This window comes from Halichoerus grypus, chromosome 12 (assembly GCF_964656455.1).
Source record: "Halichoerus grypus chromosome 12, mHalGry1.hap1.1, whole genome shotgun sequence".
Lineage (NCBI taxonomy): Eukaryota > Metazoa > Chordata > Mammalia > Carnivora > Phocidae > Halichoerus > Halichoerus grypus.
The window spans coordinates 54,225,603-54,241,476 of record NC_135723.1 but is presented as its reverse complement, the minus strand read 5'-3'; the positions used below and the strand labels follow the sequence as shown (position 1 = coordinate 54,241,476).

The 15,874-nt window shown below is 42.2% G+C and overlaps 1 protein-coding gene across 1 annotated transcript in view; it reads right to left on the bottom strand.

Moving 5' to 3' along the window:
* DNAH11 (dynein axonemal heavy chain 11) overlaps nucleotides 1-15,874 on the bottom strand; it is a 321,947-nt gene that overhangs the window by 3,966 nt on the left and 302,107 nt on the right. Inside the window, exons 78-80 of the mRNA XM_078059358.1 lie at nucleotides 4,882-5,124; nucleotides 2,137-2,319; nucleotides 1,942-2,057 (exon numbers count right to left, since the gene is read on the bottom strand). Of these exons, the coding sequence (XP_077915484.1) occupies nucleotides 1,942-2,057; nucleotides 2,137-2,319; nucleotides 4,882-5,124 (542 nt within the window). The remainder of the gene's footprint in view (nucleotides 1-1,941; nucleotides 2,058-2,136; nucleotides 2,320-4,881; nucleotides 5,125-15,874) is intronic.

Below are 15,874 nucleotides of genomic sequence, written 5' to 3'. Positions count from 1 at the left end.
AGCGAAGAAATCAATATATGTTGTTAAAGCAAAAATAATTGACTATATAAACAAAAATACTATGGTTTAAAATAAGGTTGAATTACAATTGCAGACCAGAGGAGGCTGGCGTTCAGAGGGAGGTTAAAAGTGTTGACTTTACATTGTGTTAGAAAAATCAAGTGTGTAGGTTACAGTAAAGTGTCTCTGCTAAAATAATAGGAACTGTACAGGGATAAACATGGAATAAAGAAAACTACTAGGGGCGCCTGGGTGACTCGGCTGGGTGTCCGACTCTTGATACCCGCTCCGGTCTTGATCTCAGGGTCATGAGTTCCAGCCCCATGTCGGGCTCCACACTGGGCATGGAGCCTACTTTAAAAAAGGAAAAAGGTGGGGGAACCCAAACTATTAAATGGACAGAAGCCAGAAAAAATTGGAATAAAAGAAGAAAAATACAGAAATTAGAAGGCACAAAATAAGATGGTGGAAGTGACTCCAAAGTTGTTATCATAAAATTTAAGTGTAATATATTTTTGATTGGAAATAGAAAATCTGATTTTGGACATCCCCAGCATTCACAGAAGGCCAGTGAGTAGCTCTGCTCTGCTCTTCCCCGCCATGGTCCTTTGCTGCCATCTGTGTCCCTTCCACGTCGTACCTTCCGTTCGCGCACGGCCCACACAGCCAACACCTGGCTGCCTGGCGGGCAGTTCCAAGGTGCAGTCATTTGAAAATGTTTTAAGATTTTGTTTTTTTAAGTAATCTCTAGTGCCAACATGGGGCTCGAACTCACAATCCGAGAGTCGCAGGCTCTACCGACCTGAGCCAGCCAGGTGCTCCTCATCTGGAATTCTGATGGAGCTTTCCAGTTTAAGGCTCAGAGTAGCATTCTGGCTCATGGAAAGAAGACAGGAGGAAAGCAAGGATAAAAAAATTTCGGTACGGAGAAGACAGGAATAGAGAGAATCTTTGAAACTTCCTGTGTTGACTACGAAGACCAAGGAGCAGTTGGAGAGAGCACTAGCCGTCAGGGAGCTGTGAATTTCGGCCCCAGCTTTGGAACACCTCTTTGCACTCACACTCACACACTGAAGCAGTCAGATTTACTGTATACTGTAAATTTTTTTAAAGATTTCATTCATTTATTTGCCAGAGAGAGCACGCACAAGCAGGGGGAGTGGCAGAGGGAGAAGCAGGCTCCCTGCGGAACAAGGAACCCGATGTGGGGCTCGATCCCAGTACCCTGCGATCATGACCCGAGCCGAAGGCAGACGCTTAACTGACTGAGCCACCCAGGCGCCCCTCTACTATCGTCTTTTTTTTTTTTTTTTTTTTAAGATTTTATTTATTTATTTGAGAGAGAGAATGAGAGACAGAGGGCACGAGAGGGAAGAGGGCAGAGGGAGAAGCAGACCCCCTGCTGAGCAGGGAGCCCGATGTGGGACTCGATCCCGGGACTCCAGGATCATGACCTGAGCCGAAGGCAGTCGCTTAACCAACTGAGCCACCCAGGCGCCCTCTACTATCGTCTTTTAAAAAAGTTAGCTATGAGATGGCATTGGTAATCACTAGCTTCGAAAATAAGCATATGAAGTGACATGAAAGCAAACTCAAGTTGCCTCCCATGGCTATTTAAATAATGGTGGAATTTTATTACCTACATTTTTCAGATGATAGAAATTAGGAAGATCAGGTATTTTGTCCGGGACCAAACAGCTTAATAAGTAAGGTGCAGAATTTGATTCTTGCTTTGACCCTAACTTTTCACTGATTTTTGCCTTTAAAGCAACACACGGAAGAAACTCAAGTGAAAGTGGTGGTACTCTGTTCGCAGCATCACAGGCCAGGTATACTCACAAAGTACACTCTTCATAGTTGTTCCAACACAACAGTAACTGAGAACACTGAACCAGCACCCAGGTGGATAATGGCAGGGGGAGCAGCGAGGGGGCAGCTTACCACTGGGCCAGGCCGTATGTAGATGGATAAGCCAGTTTGCTCCAAGTGTCTGGGACTGTGTCATAACTCAGCTGGGACTGCTGGGCTTCCATCTCAGGAGATAAGGTCAGCTCCCCCTTGCATGGAGAAGAGAGGCCACAAAGTCAGTGTCCCCCCACGTGGTGACGCCGGTTCTAGTACCACTGTTAAACTTACCTTGTAACCAAGGTCTAATTGTTGAAGGGACACACGGATTTCCCGCAGGAGAACATTCATCCTTTCACACTCTTGGAAGCAAACAAGAACATAGGGGCTTCTGTTTGAGCTTTTTTGCATTATCTCCACCATGTTGAACTCTTCTGGAAGTTTCTCCAAAAGGTCATCCAAAACATTCTTAACCTTAAATCATTAACACACACAAGATTGAGCTCGTCTGTGTTTCATTTTTAGTTACAGGGACTATGCCCTTGATTTTTCGAAGTCCCAGAATATATTCTACAACTCCTGAAGATGCTTACTAATGCTTTTAAAAGATATCTACTGCCTCCTGGAGATGGGCAGACAGGCACTCTGACTAGCTCAACTACCTCTGCATCAGTGCAGCCCTCCCCCCTCTGTAGATCCCATCAGGAAGGAGCTACTATTTGTCTGCAGTTTATTCACTGTTAGCATTTAGGGAATAGAACTGTCATCAATGACATTTCACTTGTACATAAAGATACAATCAGAGGAAGTAGAACCCCAACGTTTAGGTATTACATTTTGTAATCTAATGCTAATTAAAGGAAAAAAAAAAATTTTGAAAAGTCACATGAACCAAAAATGCCCTTTAGGGTTGCGCTAATTCTGGTGAGTCTATGATGTTGCCCTTCCAACTGACATAGCCTAAAATTTTAAGAGCAGTTTGGATCCACATTTTCAACAGCAAGGGAGCCCCTGTCTTCTTCAATTATTGCCTTGAAGAAATAAAAGATTTATACATTAAAGATGTGAAAATGTATGTAGTACTTCAATGTACATATTTTTTCTTTTAATGAACTGGGGAAAACCAACGGATACCTAAAATAGACAAAAGTTTTAAGGGTATTGCCTGTCTTTAGCCTTAAGCAGCTTTCACTCTTTCCTCGGTTTCTTGGATTACTGCCTGTGGTTCTGATATCCTAATCCCAAATTGCTTTAGCACCCTGGCAGGTTATTTTTCAGGTCCTGAAATCTTAAACTCATCTGCAGCAGCTGTAGAAAATATGAAACAGTGCAGTAGGCAAGTTAGGTAGAAGAATGGCTTTTGGAATCAGCTGGAGTTTGGTTTCCTTCATTGGCCCTTTCTAGCTGTCTGACAAGTCAGTCACCTAAACTTAATTCTGGAATAGGGATCTTGATACTACTTCGAGCTATTGAGGATTAAGTGGCTTCTTTGTAAAGCACTTCCTTTAATGCCTAGCATATAGTAAGCACCCAAAAGAGTCGTCGCAAACAATCTGTTTGCCATGTTGAAGCATCTAAAGATCATTTGCTTTGCAGTTTCTGGTTTAATGGTCAGCTGCTTTGTTGGAAAGATCGAAGCCCCAAAACTAAATGAAGACTTCATCCATCTCTCTGCTTCTATTAATACTATAGCTTTTCCCAAATGGATGTTTCCTTTTGTATCTTAAAAAAAAAAAAAAAAGTCTAACATTCATACAAGGAAAATGTTAGTATAGAGGATAAAACACCCCACAACAAATCCTAAAGCCTCTAAATGACAACCAAGGGCCTCAACAAATGGCCCTATTTCAAGAAATAATATGGAAAATTCCTCGGACCTCACTATAATTAAATCTGATGGTTAGTGTGTTCCAACAACCCGAATCCTTGTCAATCAAATCCTGATTAAATGGGGGAGGGAAATAAGGGCAATTTATCTGGGGGGCGGAATAAACTAAATAAAAAAAAATAGCATTTGATGTCTATTTCTCATTCCTGTCATTCTAGGACAATATATACCTTCAAAAGAATAATGCCAGTCTCCCGAGATAATGTAAGAAAGACACCATAACAAAATGACAGAGCCAAAAAACACAGAGTGAAAGGCAAGTCACAGATTTGGAGATGTTTGCAATACAGCTATCTGAAAAAGGATGTATGTTTAGAGTCCTTACAGATCTGTAAGAGAGACATTGACAACTCAATTAAAAAATGGGCAAGCAACTGGAACAGGCACTTCATATAAGATTACATCCAGATGGCCAAGATCATATGAAAAGATGCTCAGCATCACTCCTTGACTAAGGAACGCAAAGTTAAAAACCACAAAGAATTACTACCATTAACACAACCCCAAGGACAGAGAACAGGTGAAACTTGCACACTGCTGGTGGAAGTGTAAGTGGTCCAAACACTTCAGAACTGCTTGGGAATATCTACTGAAGTTACACATTACACCCCACAATCCAGCAATTCCACTTCTGAGGAAAGAGGGGTGAGGAGTATGGGGGGACACCTCTGAAAGTTGCTTGTGCCGGTTGACAAAAGACTACAAGAATGTTCATGGCTGTGCTAAGTCAAAATAGTGAAAAACTAGAAATAACCCAAACATCCATCTACTGTAGAATGAATAAAGCATGAACTGTATATTCATACAACAGAATACTAAACAAAAATGAGTCACTGGCCCATGCAACATGGATGAATCTCATAAATGTAAAAAAGGAGCTGGACACATATCAGTACCTATTGTATGAATGCATCCATTTGACACTGAAACACAGGCAAAGCTAGTCTATGGTGATAGAGGTAAGAGTGGTAGTTATGTCTGGACAGCAGGGGGAGGGATATACTGACCCCGAGTGTTGGAAATGTTAAGTATTTTTATCTGGGTGGTGATTATATGGGCATAAGGAAAGGGAGAGAAAGCCATCGAGTTGTACACTTAGATCAGTGCACTTCACTGTTATAGCTGAACAGAAAAGAAAGACCTTCTACCTTCTCTTCTGTGGACTGCCCCAGCTCCTCATTGATGAGTGCATTCCTGGGCTGCAGCTCCAGCAACGTTCTGAAGAGAGTGTTGGACATCACGGTCAGGAATTCTATTTCAGCATTTGGGTGGAGGCCATACAGTGCTGGACTTTCTGGAGGAAGCTTCTCCTCTATGTACTGATGGTAGCCTGAATAATCTAGATTAGGTGGGGCTGCAAATCCTGGTGCCAGCATAAATTCATCTTCAATCTTAAACCACAAAGGGAAAAAGTCCGTTATTACAAGTCTAAATGGAAATCAATCTTTGCATCCTAAGACACTTTGAGAACACTCTTGATAAGAATGTCCAGCGCAATGCTGGATGGGTAGCAGGCTCTCTAAAACGTTTCACGATGCTTTTGGAATTGATCATTTTGCCCCTGTGTATGGCACCAGGCTGACCTCTGGGGAGGAGTCCAAGGAACACACACGAATCCTTGCCCCAAGGAGACGGGAGTCTGCAGTTTGCTTGGGGCAACGTGATACATGCACACAAAGGAATGACTGGGTGCTGAACCATCTACTGCGTACTGGTCACCCTGTCACATGCTCCAAGTCACTGATTCTCCCAAACCTCTGCAAACATTCTGCAGAGAGAAATCGAGGCTCAGAGTAACTTCCCCAGGCAAGAGGTCTGATTTAAATCTTAATTCTGAACTCACTTCAGTAGGACTCTATAGGCTTTGCTTTCCTAATGTACATACTTTCCACAGCACTGCTTCAAATTATTTTATATGATATATATGCATGTTATAAACAGAGTTATATGTACACATACTGAAAAACAGGACTGTGCATATGTAACATTTTATAGGGCAGTATATACAAAGAGTCCTATCAGTGCTACCTCCTTACCTTTGAGCTACTCGGGGCAGAGTCAGTGTTGCTCATCTCAAGATCCACAGACCCCGGGACAGTTGCTGGCACATACTGGTGCTCAGTGAATGAGGTACAAGTGCCTAATGAACGAAAGACTGGAATGATAAGGCATTTATCATGCCCGTCTGCTTCATTAAGGCTTGGGTAGAGGGCAGACATTCCATGTAGAGGAAGGTTCTTAACAAAGGCGATGTGAGTAGTAAGACCAAACCTAAATATGTGAATGTAGTTCTTCTAACAAAAGAATTTACGGACCTGGTTCTCTCACCAACCATAAACACAGTCGAGTGCTTATAATTTTCTAGTTCACTCAGCATCATCTCAGATTTTTTCCTAATTGCTTTTAGTTCCCAGGGGCCATAACCACCTTTGTTTTCATTTTCCCAATCTCTCTCGCTATAAATTCTGTCTAGATATGCTTACATGTACAGAGGGATACTTTAAAAAACACCTAATGTAGCTTTTTTATACCTAGATTTTCTAAATCATTCCCTGAAATTGGGGTTTTCCTCTATAATTGTGTATGTTATGCCATCTGGTCCCCTCACTCTCACCCAGAGACAAAGTATTCACAAATTCTTATTCAATACTATGTACTCACCACCTAGTGTACCCCAACAAGCCTTGGAAGTGTACAAGGTCCATCTACCCTAGTTCTTAAGAAACTCCCAGTCTGGTGGGGATAAGGAAGTGATTTTCTATACAACCAAGTCATCTGTGAGTACTGAGAGTTCGTTCCTTCTCAGACCCGCAATCACCAGTTTCCAGAGAGCCTGTGTCCTTACAGACGAAGCTCAGTGGCGGGCTGTGAATTCCAAAAGGCATTTTAAATCTTTTTTTTTTTTTTTTTTTAATTTTTTAATTGTTATGTTAATCCCCATACATTACATCATTAGTTTTAGATATAGTGTTCCATGATTCATTGTTTGTGCATAACACCCAGTGCTCCATGCAGAACGTGCCCTCCTCAATACCCATCACCAGGCTAACCCATCCTCCCACTCCCCTCCCCTCTAGAACCCTCAGTTTGTTTTTCACAGTCCATTGTCTCTCATGGGGGCGTTTTAAATCTTTGAGTCGGCATTTCTTTTTGGTGCTAGGAAGATTTCCAAGTTAATCTAATCTTTCATTTTGTGAGAAACAGAAATCTGGACCAACGAATGTGAGAAGGAGCAACTTGGACCATCCCCCCACTGGTATCTATTAGCGTGGTTTATTGCACTCGTTTATCCGCATTTTCTATCATTTCATTCTTATAAAATCAAAATAATCCATTTCTTTTTTTTTTTTAAGTTGTCCTTTATTTGAGAGGGAGAGAGAGAGAGCGCACGCACACACAAGTGGGGGGAAAGGCAGAGGGAGAGGGAGAGAGTCTGACGTGGGGCTCGATCCCAGGACCCCGGGATCATGACCTGAGCCAAAGGTAGACACTTAACTTACTGAGTCGACCAGGTGCCCCCAGAATAATCCATTGCAATCTCACTTGTTCAGGGTGACTGAAACAAAACTGTGGGGGAGATTTCAACTCATGTTATTAGTCTATGAGATAATTTAGTCAAAATACAGATATGGGCACAAAATACGAATAATGAAACCAAAAGTTAGAATGCATATATACAAACCACACTTTATTCCCTGCAAACAAGGACTTGGTGTTCCCTCTAAGTGCTCACTAGACTGTTGAGAGAAACGTTAAGAACCAGTTAAATTGTCCTTCAATTAAAGACAGTTAAAAAACAGAGTTTCAAGCAAAGAAACAAACCAAAAAGTGGAACCACTTAAAAATGTTAAAATGTGGGGCGCCTGGGTGGCTCAGTTGTTAAGCGTCTGCCTTCGGCTCGGGTCATGGTCCCAGGGTCCTGGGATCGAGCCCCACATCGGGCTCCCTGCTCAGCGGGAAGCCTGCTTCTCCCTCTCCTACTCCCCCTGCTTGTGTTCCCTGTCTTGCTGTGAATAAATAAATAAAATCTTTGAAAAAAAAAAGTTAAAATGCCATGGGGACTGGAAGCGTGTTTGAGTGCCTACTCCTATAGTGCTGGTGGGAACGCAAATGGTCCATACTTTCTGGAGAGACAGCTAGGCAGTCTTTTTACAAACACATGAAGAGTGCCTTTTATATGTTCGTTAATGAGCAAAACAAAAGAAAATCACGAAGGAAAGGCAAGGGCTTGAGGTTTATGGTCAGCCAGACGTGGTTCAGTTCCCATCCCTGAATACGGGTTGGTGGCTGGTGGCCTTAAGAAATGGCAGTTTGAGTTTTAATCTCGCCAGTGAAATGTCGCTCCTACTAGCGACCTAGTGATTGTGGCGGTGGGAATTTAATGACCACGTATGTGAACAGCTAGGCATGTAAGTAGGCTTTTATGTTAGTTTGCGTTTTTTTCTGTGTCCCAGGAACAGACATGATTATTTCAAGTACATTTTGATTTTCTGGAAGGAAACAGACAACCTGAGTGATGTTCTACCGTACATTCCTACTGTGATGTCAAACAGGCAGTTTGAAGTGAGTCTTTGTTTATAGAGGTTCTTATGTGTTCTCTTTCTCCTTTAAGAAAACTGTAAAGACATCAGTGTACTCAAGGAACTCTGTGAATCCTAGCTGTGAATCCCTTCCCACTCGAGGCTTTCATGAAAAGCTGCTGCTTATTGATGGAGCCCGAAGAGTAGAGCTCTCTGCATACGGACCACCTGTCTGGGCTTTGGGGGAAGGATATTTGAGGTTATTGTTACTCCTCCAAGAATCAATAATTCTACATAGACATTTCTCCAGAGAAGATAAATGAATTGCCAATAAGCACATGAGAAGATGCTCAGTATTGTTAGTGCTTAGGGAAATGCCAATCAAAACCACAATGTGATACCACTTCACACTTACCAGGATGGCTTAAGGAAAAAAAAAAAAAAAAAGGATAACAAGAGTGTTGGCAAAGATGTGGAGAGTGGAGAACCTGATACCCTGCTGGTGGGAATATAAAATGGTGCATCCACTTTGGAAAAATAATATGGCAGTTCCTCAAAATGTTAAACAGTTACATCCAAAAATTTCACTCCTAGGTATATATTAACCCAAGGGGAATGGAAATGTATGTCCACACAAATACTTGTTCATAAATGTTCATTAGCAGCATTACTCATAATAGCCAAAAAGTAGAAACCACCCAAATGTCCATCAACTGATGAATGGATAAGGAAAATGTGTCCATACAACGGAATATGATTTGGCCATAAAAAGGATGCACGGACATATACTATGGAACGGATGAACCTTGAAAACCTTATGTTAAGTGAAAGGTAGCAAATACGCAAGGCTGCATATCGTATCATTCTATTTATATAAAACGTCCAGAATAGGCAAACCCAGAGACAAAAAGTAGATCAGTAGTTGCCTGGGGCTGGGGAGTGGGAGAGAGGATGGTGACTCCTAACGGGTGCAGGGTTTCTTTGGGGAGTGATGAGGGGTCTAAACAGACTGTGGTGATGGCTGCACGGCTGTGAATATGCTTAAAACCTGTGGATTGTCCAAGTGGAATTGGTAAACTTCTGTTTGAATTTGTCCCAATAAAGCTATTTGAAAAAATTAATGGCGTTGTGCTCAAAGAGAATGAGACTCCACATCATGAAGAAAAAACCCATCAAGGATCTGAAGTCATTTGTGCAGAAATCAGTGACAGGCACAATTATTAGGCCCTGGGGAAGCCGGCACCCTACCACTCTGCCCACTCCGTAGGACTGTGGTCCTTCTTACAGTTTGCTTTCTGGGATTTAATAAAAGACCCACCTCCTCTGCTGCCTCTCCAAGTAGTCTTGCCTATGACAAGAAGCTCCCAAGTCAGTGCGAATCTAAACAAGTCCATTTGCCCTTGGCCTTTTGAGGCAAAAAGGCCATGGCCCCAAAGTGCTGTAAGGGATTTTCAGCAATTACTAAAGGTTAAATTCTATCATCATGGTGTCTTCAGAGCTGACAGGTACCGGAGTGATTTTCTAGACAGTGCCTTCATTTTGCAAATCACTAAACTGAGGCACAAGGAGGTCCTGCACAAAGCTGGACAGCGAGGTAGTGCCAGAACCAGAACCTGGAGCTCTGGGCTCCCGGATTGCCCGGTTTTGTTCACAGCAGCACCCCGGGCTGCCCACCGCGCACAGCACAGACACGAGTCAGTGGTTCGGGGACTCGCGCTCCAAATACTACAAACGGATCAGCATTCCAACCGCTGCAGACAAAGCGCACGGTCTGTGGAGGCCGACCGTGAGTTCGAATCCCGGTTTAGCTACTTACCAACTGTTTGACCTCCAGGAATCTGGGTTTCTTTTCTGATTACAGGGGATATTAATACCTACTTGGCAGAAGAGTGCACAGAAGAAATAACACACGAGATGTGTAGTACTGACCCCTGGCCCAGAGCAAGTGTTTAATAAATGGCTTCCATTGTTATCATCACAGATTAAATCTAGTCAGGTATGCAAGAGATGTCAGGAAAATTTATACTTAATAATAAAAGACCTTCCATTTATTAAGCATGTTGTTCTAACACTGTACCAACTTTTAAACCTAACAACAAACCCATGAAATGGGCCATTCTTGTTCAGTAGATGATGAAACTGAGGCTCAGGGGAGGTGTCTAAAATCAAAGCAAATGCAGGGAACCCTAGTATTGTTTTTTATTTCAAAGCCTAGCCTCCTAATGGTTACTCTTTATTACCAGAAGCTTTTTAAATACATGACAACTTTCAGGAGACCTGATACCTTATTTTCCGAAAGTAATTTTCTGTGTTACTTGTTTAGCATTGCCAAGTACATGCCTTAGGTCAGAGAATAGTAATAATAATAATTCCCTAACTCTGGCCGGAGACCTCAAAGGCACACTGCTGTCAGGGAACCCTCTCCCAGTGCAGCCCTCACTTATCCAGCAAGAAACTCATCCATCCTCCTAACAGGACAACACCACTGAAGGCATTCCGAGCGGAGCTCTGAATTCCACACCACCGATGAGTTGCTTTTCTGATCACGTTTCAGTGCAACCAGAGATGCTAACTCCTAAATAAGTTAACCAATGTGAGAAGTGGTGAAAAGATGTCCTGCAGATGCACAAGTGTTAGATCGAGCTCCTGATGCAAACAGCAAGAGTAGGACACATTTGCGAGAGAACAGAGTAACTGGGAGGTTGGCGGCGTCGGACACCAAGTCAGCAAGTGTTTTAACCTCCGCTGTCGAGTTGAGAAGGTGGCGCTGTCTGGTGAGGATGCAAGATGGCAAAGGTGAGGTGAGGATGCAAGATGGCATAGGAGGCGTTTTGAGCCTGAAAGTCAGCGGATCTGCAGGGGAGGGTGGATACCTTCATTTCTCAAGGGCTCACGCACACTCCAGTGCTGCCCCTCTGCTTTCATCATCTGTATTTAGTGTACCACTATTTGAATGGGAGTTCAGACTTGTGAAGGTTAATGGACTGTCTAGTTTGGCAACAGTCATTCGCTCCTTATCCTCCGGCCAGAGCCAGAGAGGGAACATCAGCATGAGCTGCTCACTCTGCTCCGTGACCTCCACCACCGTTTGGAGAAATCAACCTCTGTAAAGGTCACGCGCCTGGCACTGTTTATCTTTCCCATCTCCATGGTAACCTGCTCCCAGACCTCTTCTGAGGAGTGACTTCCAATTGTAGCAAATTGAAAGTGTCTTTCTGACCTGTGAAATCCTGCTCATTAGAACTAAGGAAAGACCAGGAGACTCACGGCAAAGGAAACAAATAATGGTCACATGGCAGGAAAGGTTTTTTTTTTTTTGGGCACTGTCCCCAAATTGTTTAACATTATTAAAAGTAGTAAAAAACAAAATCTGTCCTCAGTTTTCTACATTAGACAACAGATCATACCCCACATTTTCTAATACATGATTATTTACTTCTCAAAATGGACTCAAGGAACGTGATCAAAACTATGTAATACTTTTATGAGATGAAGTTCTCAGAGAAATGATCAACAGGAGGTTGCTCAAACTATTAAAAAATATGCACTACTTTGTTATTTTTTGTAGTCCTTTGCATTATTTTTTAAAGTTTTTATTTAAATTCCAGTTCGTTAACGTATCATGTAATACTAGTTTCAAGTGTACGATATAGTGATTCAGCACTTCCATACATCATCACCCAGGGCATCATCCTGAATCCTCATCATCTATTTCACCCATCCCCCCATCCACCTTAATCATTAGTTTGTTCTCTGTAGTGAAGAGGCTCTTTCTTGGTTTGCTGCTTTTTCCCCTTTGCTCATTGTGTTTTGTTAAATTCCACATGAGTGAAATCATAATAGTATTTGTCTTTCTCTGACTTACTTTGCTTAGCATTATACTCTCTAGCTCCATCCATGTCCTTGCACATGGCAAGATCTCATTCTTTTTTATGGCTGATAGTCCATTGTTACATATACGTCACTGCTTCTTTATGCACTCGGTGGATTCTTGGGCTCTTTCCACCATGTGGCTACTGTAGATAATGCTGCTATAAACATCAGGATACATATATTCCTCTGAATTAGCATTTTTGTATTTTCTGGGTAAATTCCTAGTAGTGCAATTGCTTGATCATAGGGTAGTTCTTTTTTTTTTTTTTTAACATTTATTTATGAGAGGGAGAGAGTGAGTGCACGAGCAGGGGGGAGGGACAGAGGGAGCAGGAGAGGGACAAGAAGACTCCCTGCTGAGTTGGGAGCCCGATATGGGGCTCAATCCCAAGACCCTGAGATCACAACTAGAGCTGAAGTCAGACGCCTAACAGACTGAGCCACCCAGGTGCCCCTCATGGGGTTGTTCTATTTCTAACTTTTTAAAAAAATTTTTTTATTGTTATGTTAATCCCCATACATTACATCATTAGTTTTAGATGTAGTGTTCCATGATTCATTGTTTGTGCATAACACCCAGTGCTCCATGCAGAACGTGCCCTCCTCAATACCCATCACCAGGCTAACCCATCCTCCCACCCCCCTCCCCTCTGGAACCCTCAGTTTGTTTTTCAGAGTCCATTGTCTCTCATGGTTCGTCTACCCCTCCGATTCCCCCCCCCTTCATTCTTCCCCTCCTGCTATCTTCTTCTTTTTTTTTTTTCCTTAACATATATTGCATTATTTGTTTCAGAGGTGCAGATCTGAGATTCAACAGTCTTGCACAATTGATGGAAAATAAAGAAGCTGAGAAAAAGAGAGATAAACAACTACTGGATCATGAGGGCAGAATTCGAGAGATAAGCGATACCATAAGATGAAACAACATTAGAATAATTGGGATCCCAGAAGAAGAAGAAAGAGAGAGAGGGGCAGAAGGTATAATGGAGCAAATTATAGCAGAGAACTTCCCTAATTTGGGGACGGAAACAGGCATCAAAATCCAGGAAGCACAGAGAACCCCTCTCAAAATCAACAAAAATCAGTCAACACCCCGACATCTAATAGTAAAACTTACGAGTCTCAGAGACAAAGAGAAAATCCTGAAAGCAGCTCGGGAGAAGAGATCTGTAACCTACAATGGTAGAAACATTAGATTGGCAACAGACCTATCCACAGAGACCTGGCAGGCCAGAAAGGACTGGCATGATATATTCAGAGCACTAAACGAGAAAAATATGCAGCCAAGAATACTATATCCAGCTAGGCTGTCATTGAAAATAGGAGAGATAAAAAGCTTCCAGGACAAACAAAAACTAAAGGAATTTGCAAACACGAAACCAGCCCTACAAGAAATCTTGAAAGGGGTCCTCTAAGCAAAGAGAGAGCCTAAAAGTAACATAGACCAGAAAGGAACAGAGACAATATACAGTAACAGTCACCTTACAGGCAATACAATGGCACTAAATTCCTATCTTTTAATAGTTACCCTGAATGTAAATGGGCTAAATGCCCCAATCAAAAGACACAGGCTATCAGATTGGATTAAAAAACAAGACCCATCAACATGCTGTCTGCAAGAGACTCATTTTAGACCCAAAGACACCCCCAGATTGAAAGTGAGGGGATGGAAAACCATTTATCATGCTAATGGACACCAAAAGAAAGCTGGGGTGGCAATCCTTATATCAGACAAATTAGATTTTAAACCAAAGACTGTAATAAGAGATGAGGAAGGACACTATATCCTACTTAAAGGGTCTGTCCAACAAGAAGATCTAACAATTGTAAATATCTATGCCCCTAACATGGGAGCAGCCAATTATATAAGGCAATTAATAACAAAAGCAAAGAAACACATCGACAACAATACAATAATAGTGGGGGACTTTAACACCCCCCTCACTGAAATGGACAGATCGTCTAAGCAAAAGATCAACAAGGAAATAAAGACTTTAAATGACACATTGGACCAAATGGACTTCACAGACATATTCAGAACATTCCATCCCAAAGCAATGGAATACACATTCTTCTCTAGTGCCCATGGAACATTCTCCAGAATTGATCACATCCTAGGTCATAAATCAGGTCTCAACCGGTACCAAAAGATTGGGATCATTCCCTGCCTATTTTCAGACCACAATGCTTTGAAACTAGAACTCAATCACAAGAGGAAAGTCGGAAAGAACTCAAATACGTGGAGGCTAAAGAGCATCCTACTAAAGAATGAATGGGTCAACCAGGAAATTAAAGAAGAATTAAAAAAATTCATGGAAACCAATGAAAATGAAAACACAACTATTCAAAATCTTTGGGATGCAGCAAAGGCAGTCCTAAGAGGCAAGTATATAGCAATACAAGCCTTTCTCAAGAAACAAGAAAGGTCTCAAATAAACAACCTAACCCTATACCTAAAGGAGCTGGAGAAAGAACAGCAAATAAAGCCTAAACCCAGCAGGAGAAGAGAAATATTTTTAACTTTTTGAGAAAACTTCCTATTATTTTCCAGAGTGGCTGCACCAACTTGCATTCCCACCAACCATCAGGAGGGTTCCCCTTTCTCCCCATCCTCACCAACACCTGTGGTTTCTTGTAGCTGATTTTAGCCATTCTGACAGGTGTGAGGTGGTAGCTCATTGTAGTTTTGATTTGTGTTTCCCTGATGAGGAGTAATATTGAGCATCTTTTCATGTGTCTGTTGGCCATCGGTATGTCTTCTTTGGAAAAATGTCGATTCATGTCTTCTGCCCATTTTTCAATTGGATTATTTGTTTTTTGAGTGTTGAGTTTTATAAATTCTTTATATATTCTGGCTACTACTAACCCTTAATCAGATATGTCATTTGCAGATATCTTCTCCCATTCAATAGGCTGCCTTTTAGTTTTATTGAATGTTTCCTTCCTGTGCAGGAATTTTTTATTTTGATATAGTCCCAATAGTTTATTTTTGCTTTTGTTTCTCTTGCCTCAGGATACCTACTAGAAAGAAGTTGCTCTGGCCAATGTCAAAGAAGTTACACGGCACACCTTTAAACATTGTTGGTATCTTGTTCAAGTGGGAAAAGAGACTGCGTGGTATAGGGTGCCCTGTGTCTCCATGAAATAGGCAATGGCCATGAGCATGGAGGCCTTTAGAAAGATAGCATGAGGAAAGCATGGCCACCACTTTCGGCTACTTCAAGAGGGAAAACAGGGACTGAGCACTTTTGCCAGACACACAGCCCTGGTCACAAACGGAGCAGCTGTTTGGTCTTTGCAGACACAGGGTGGTTAAGATGAGAATAGGGAAAAGGAGCTTGGTCTCTCTCAACTCCAGTAGAGGGGGTACTCTGCCCCCTCCTCACAGACGGAAGAACTGGGCTCTCGCATCCCATTTTTCTTGAGCATATATTTAAGAGTTAGTGACCAAAACTGAGGATACTCCATGGCTTCTGTGACAGGGAAAAACCTAAGGATTTCACTTATTTTAGAACCCTCAAATTGAAATCAATACATCTATCTTCTGGCTGGAGCTCTTCTTGCCCAAGGTAACTGATGGACCCGGGGCACGACATGCCTCAGTCTCCATAAAACAGGTTAACGGCGTCCTTTCTGCGGACCTCCCAGGGTTATTCCTAAGATCCAGTCAGTCAATTTATGTGAGGGTCCTTGGCCTGGGCGTAGAACATGAGAACACACACAAAAATCACCTAGGAGGTCTTATTGA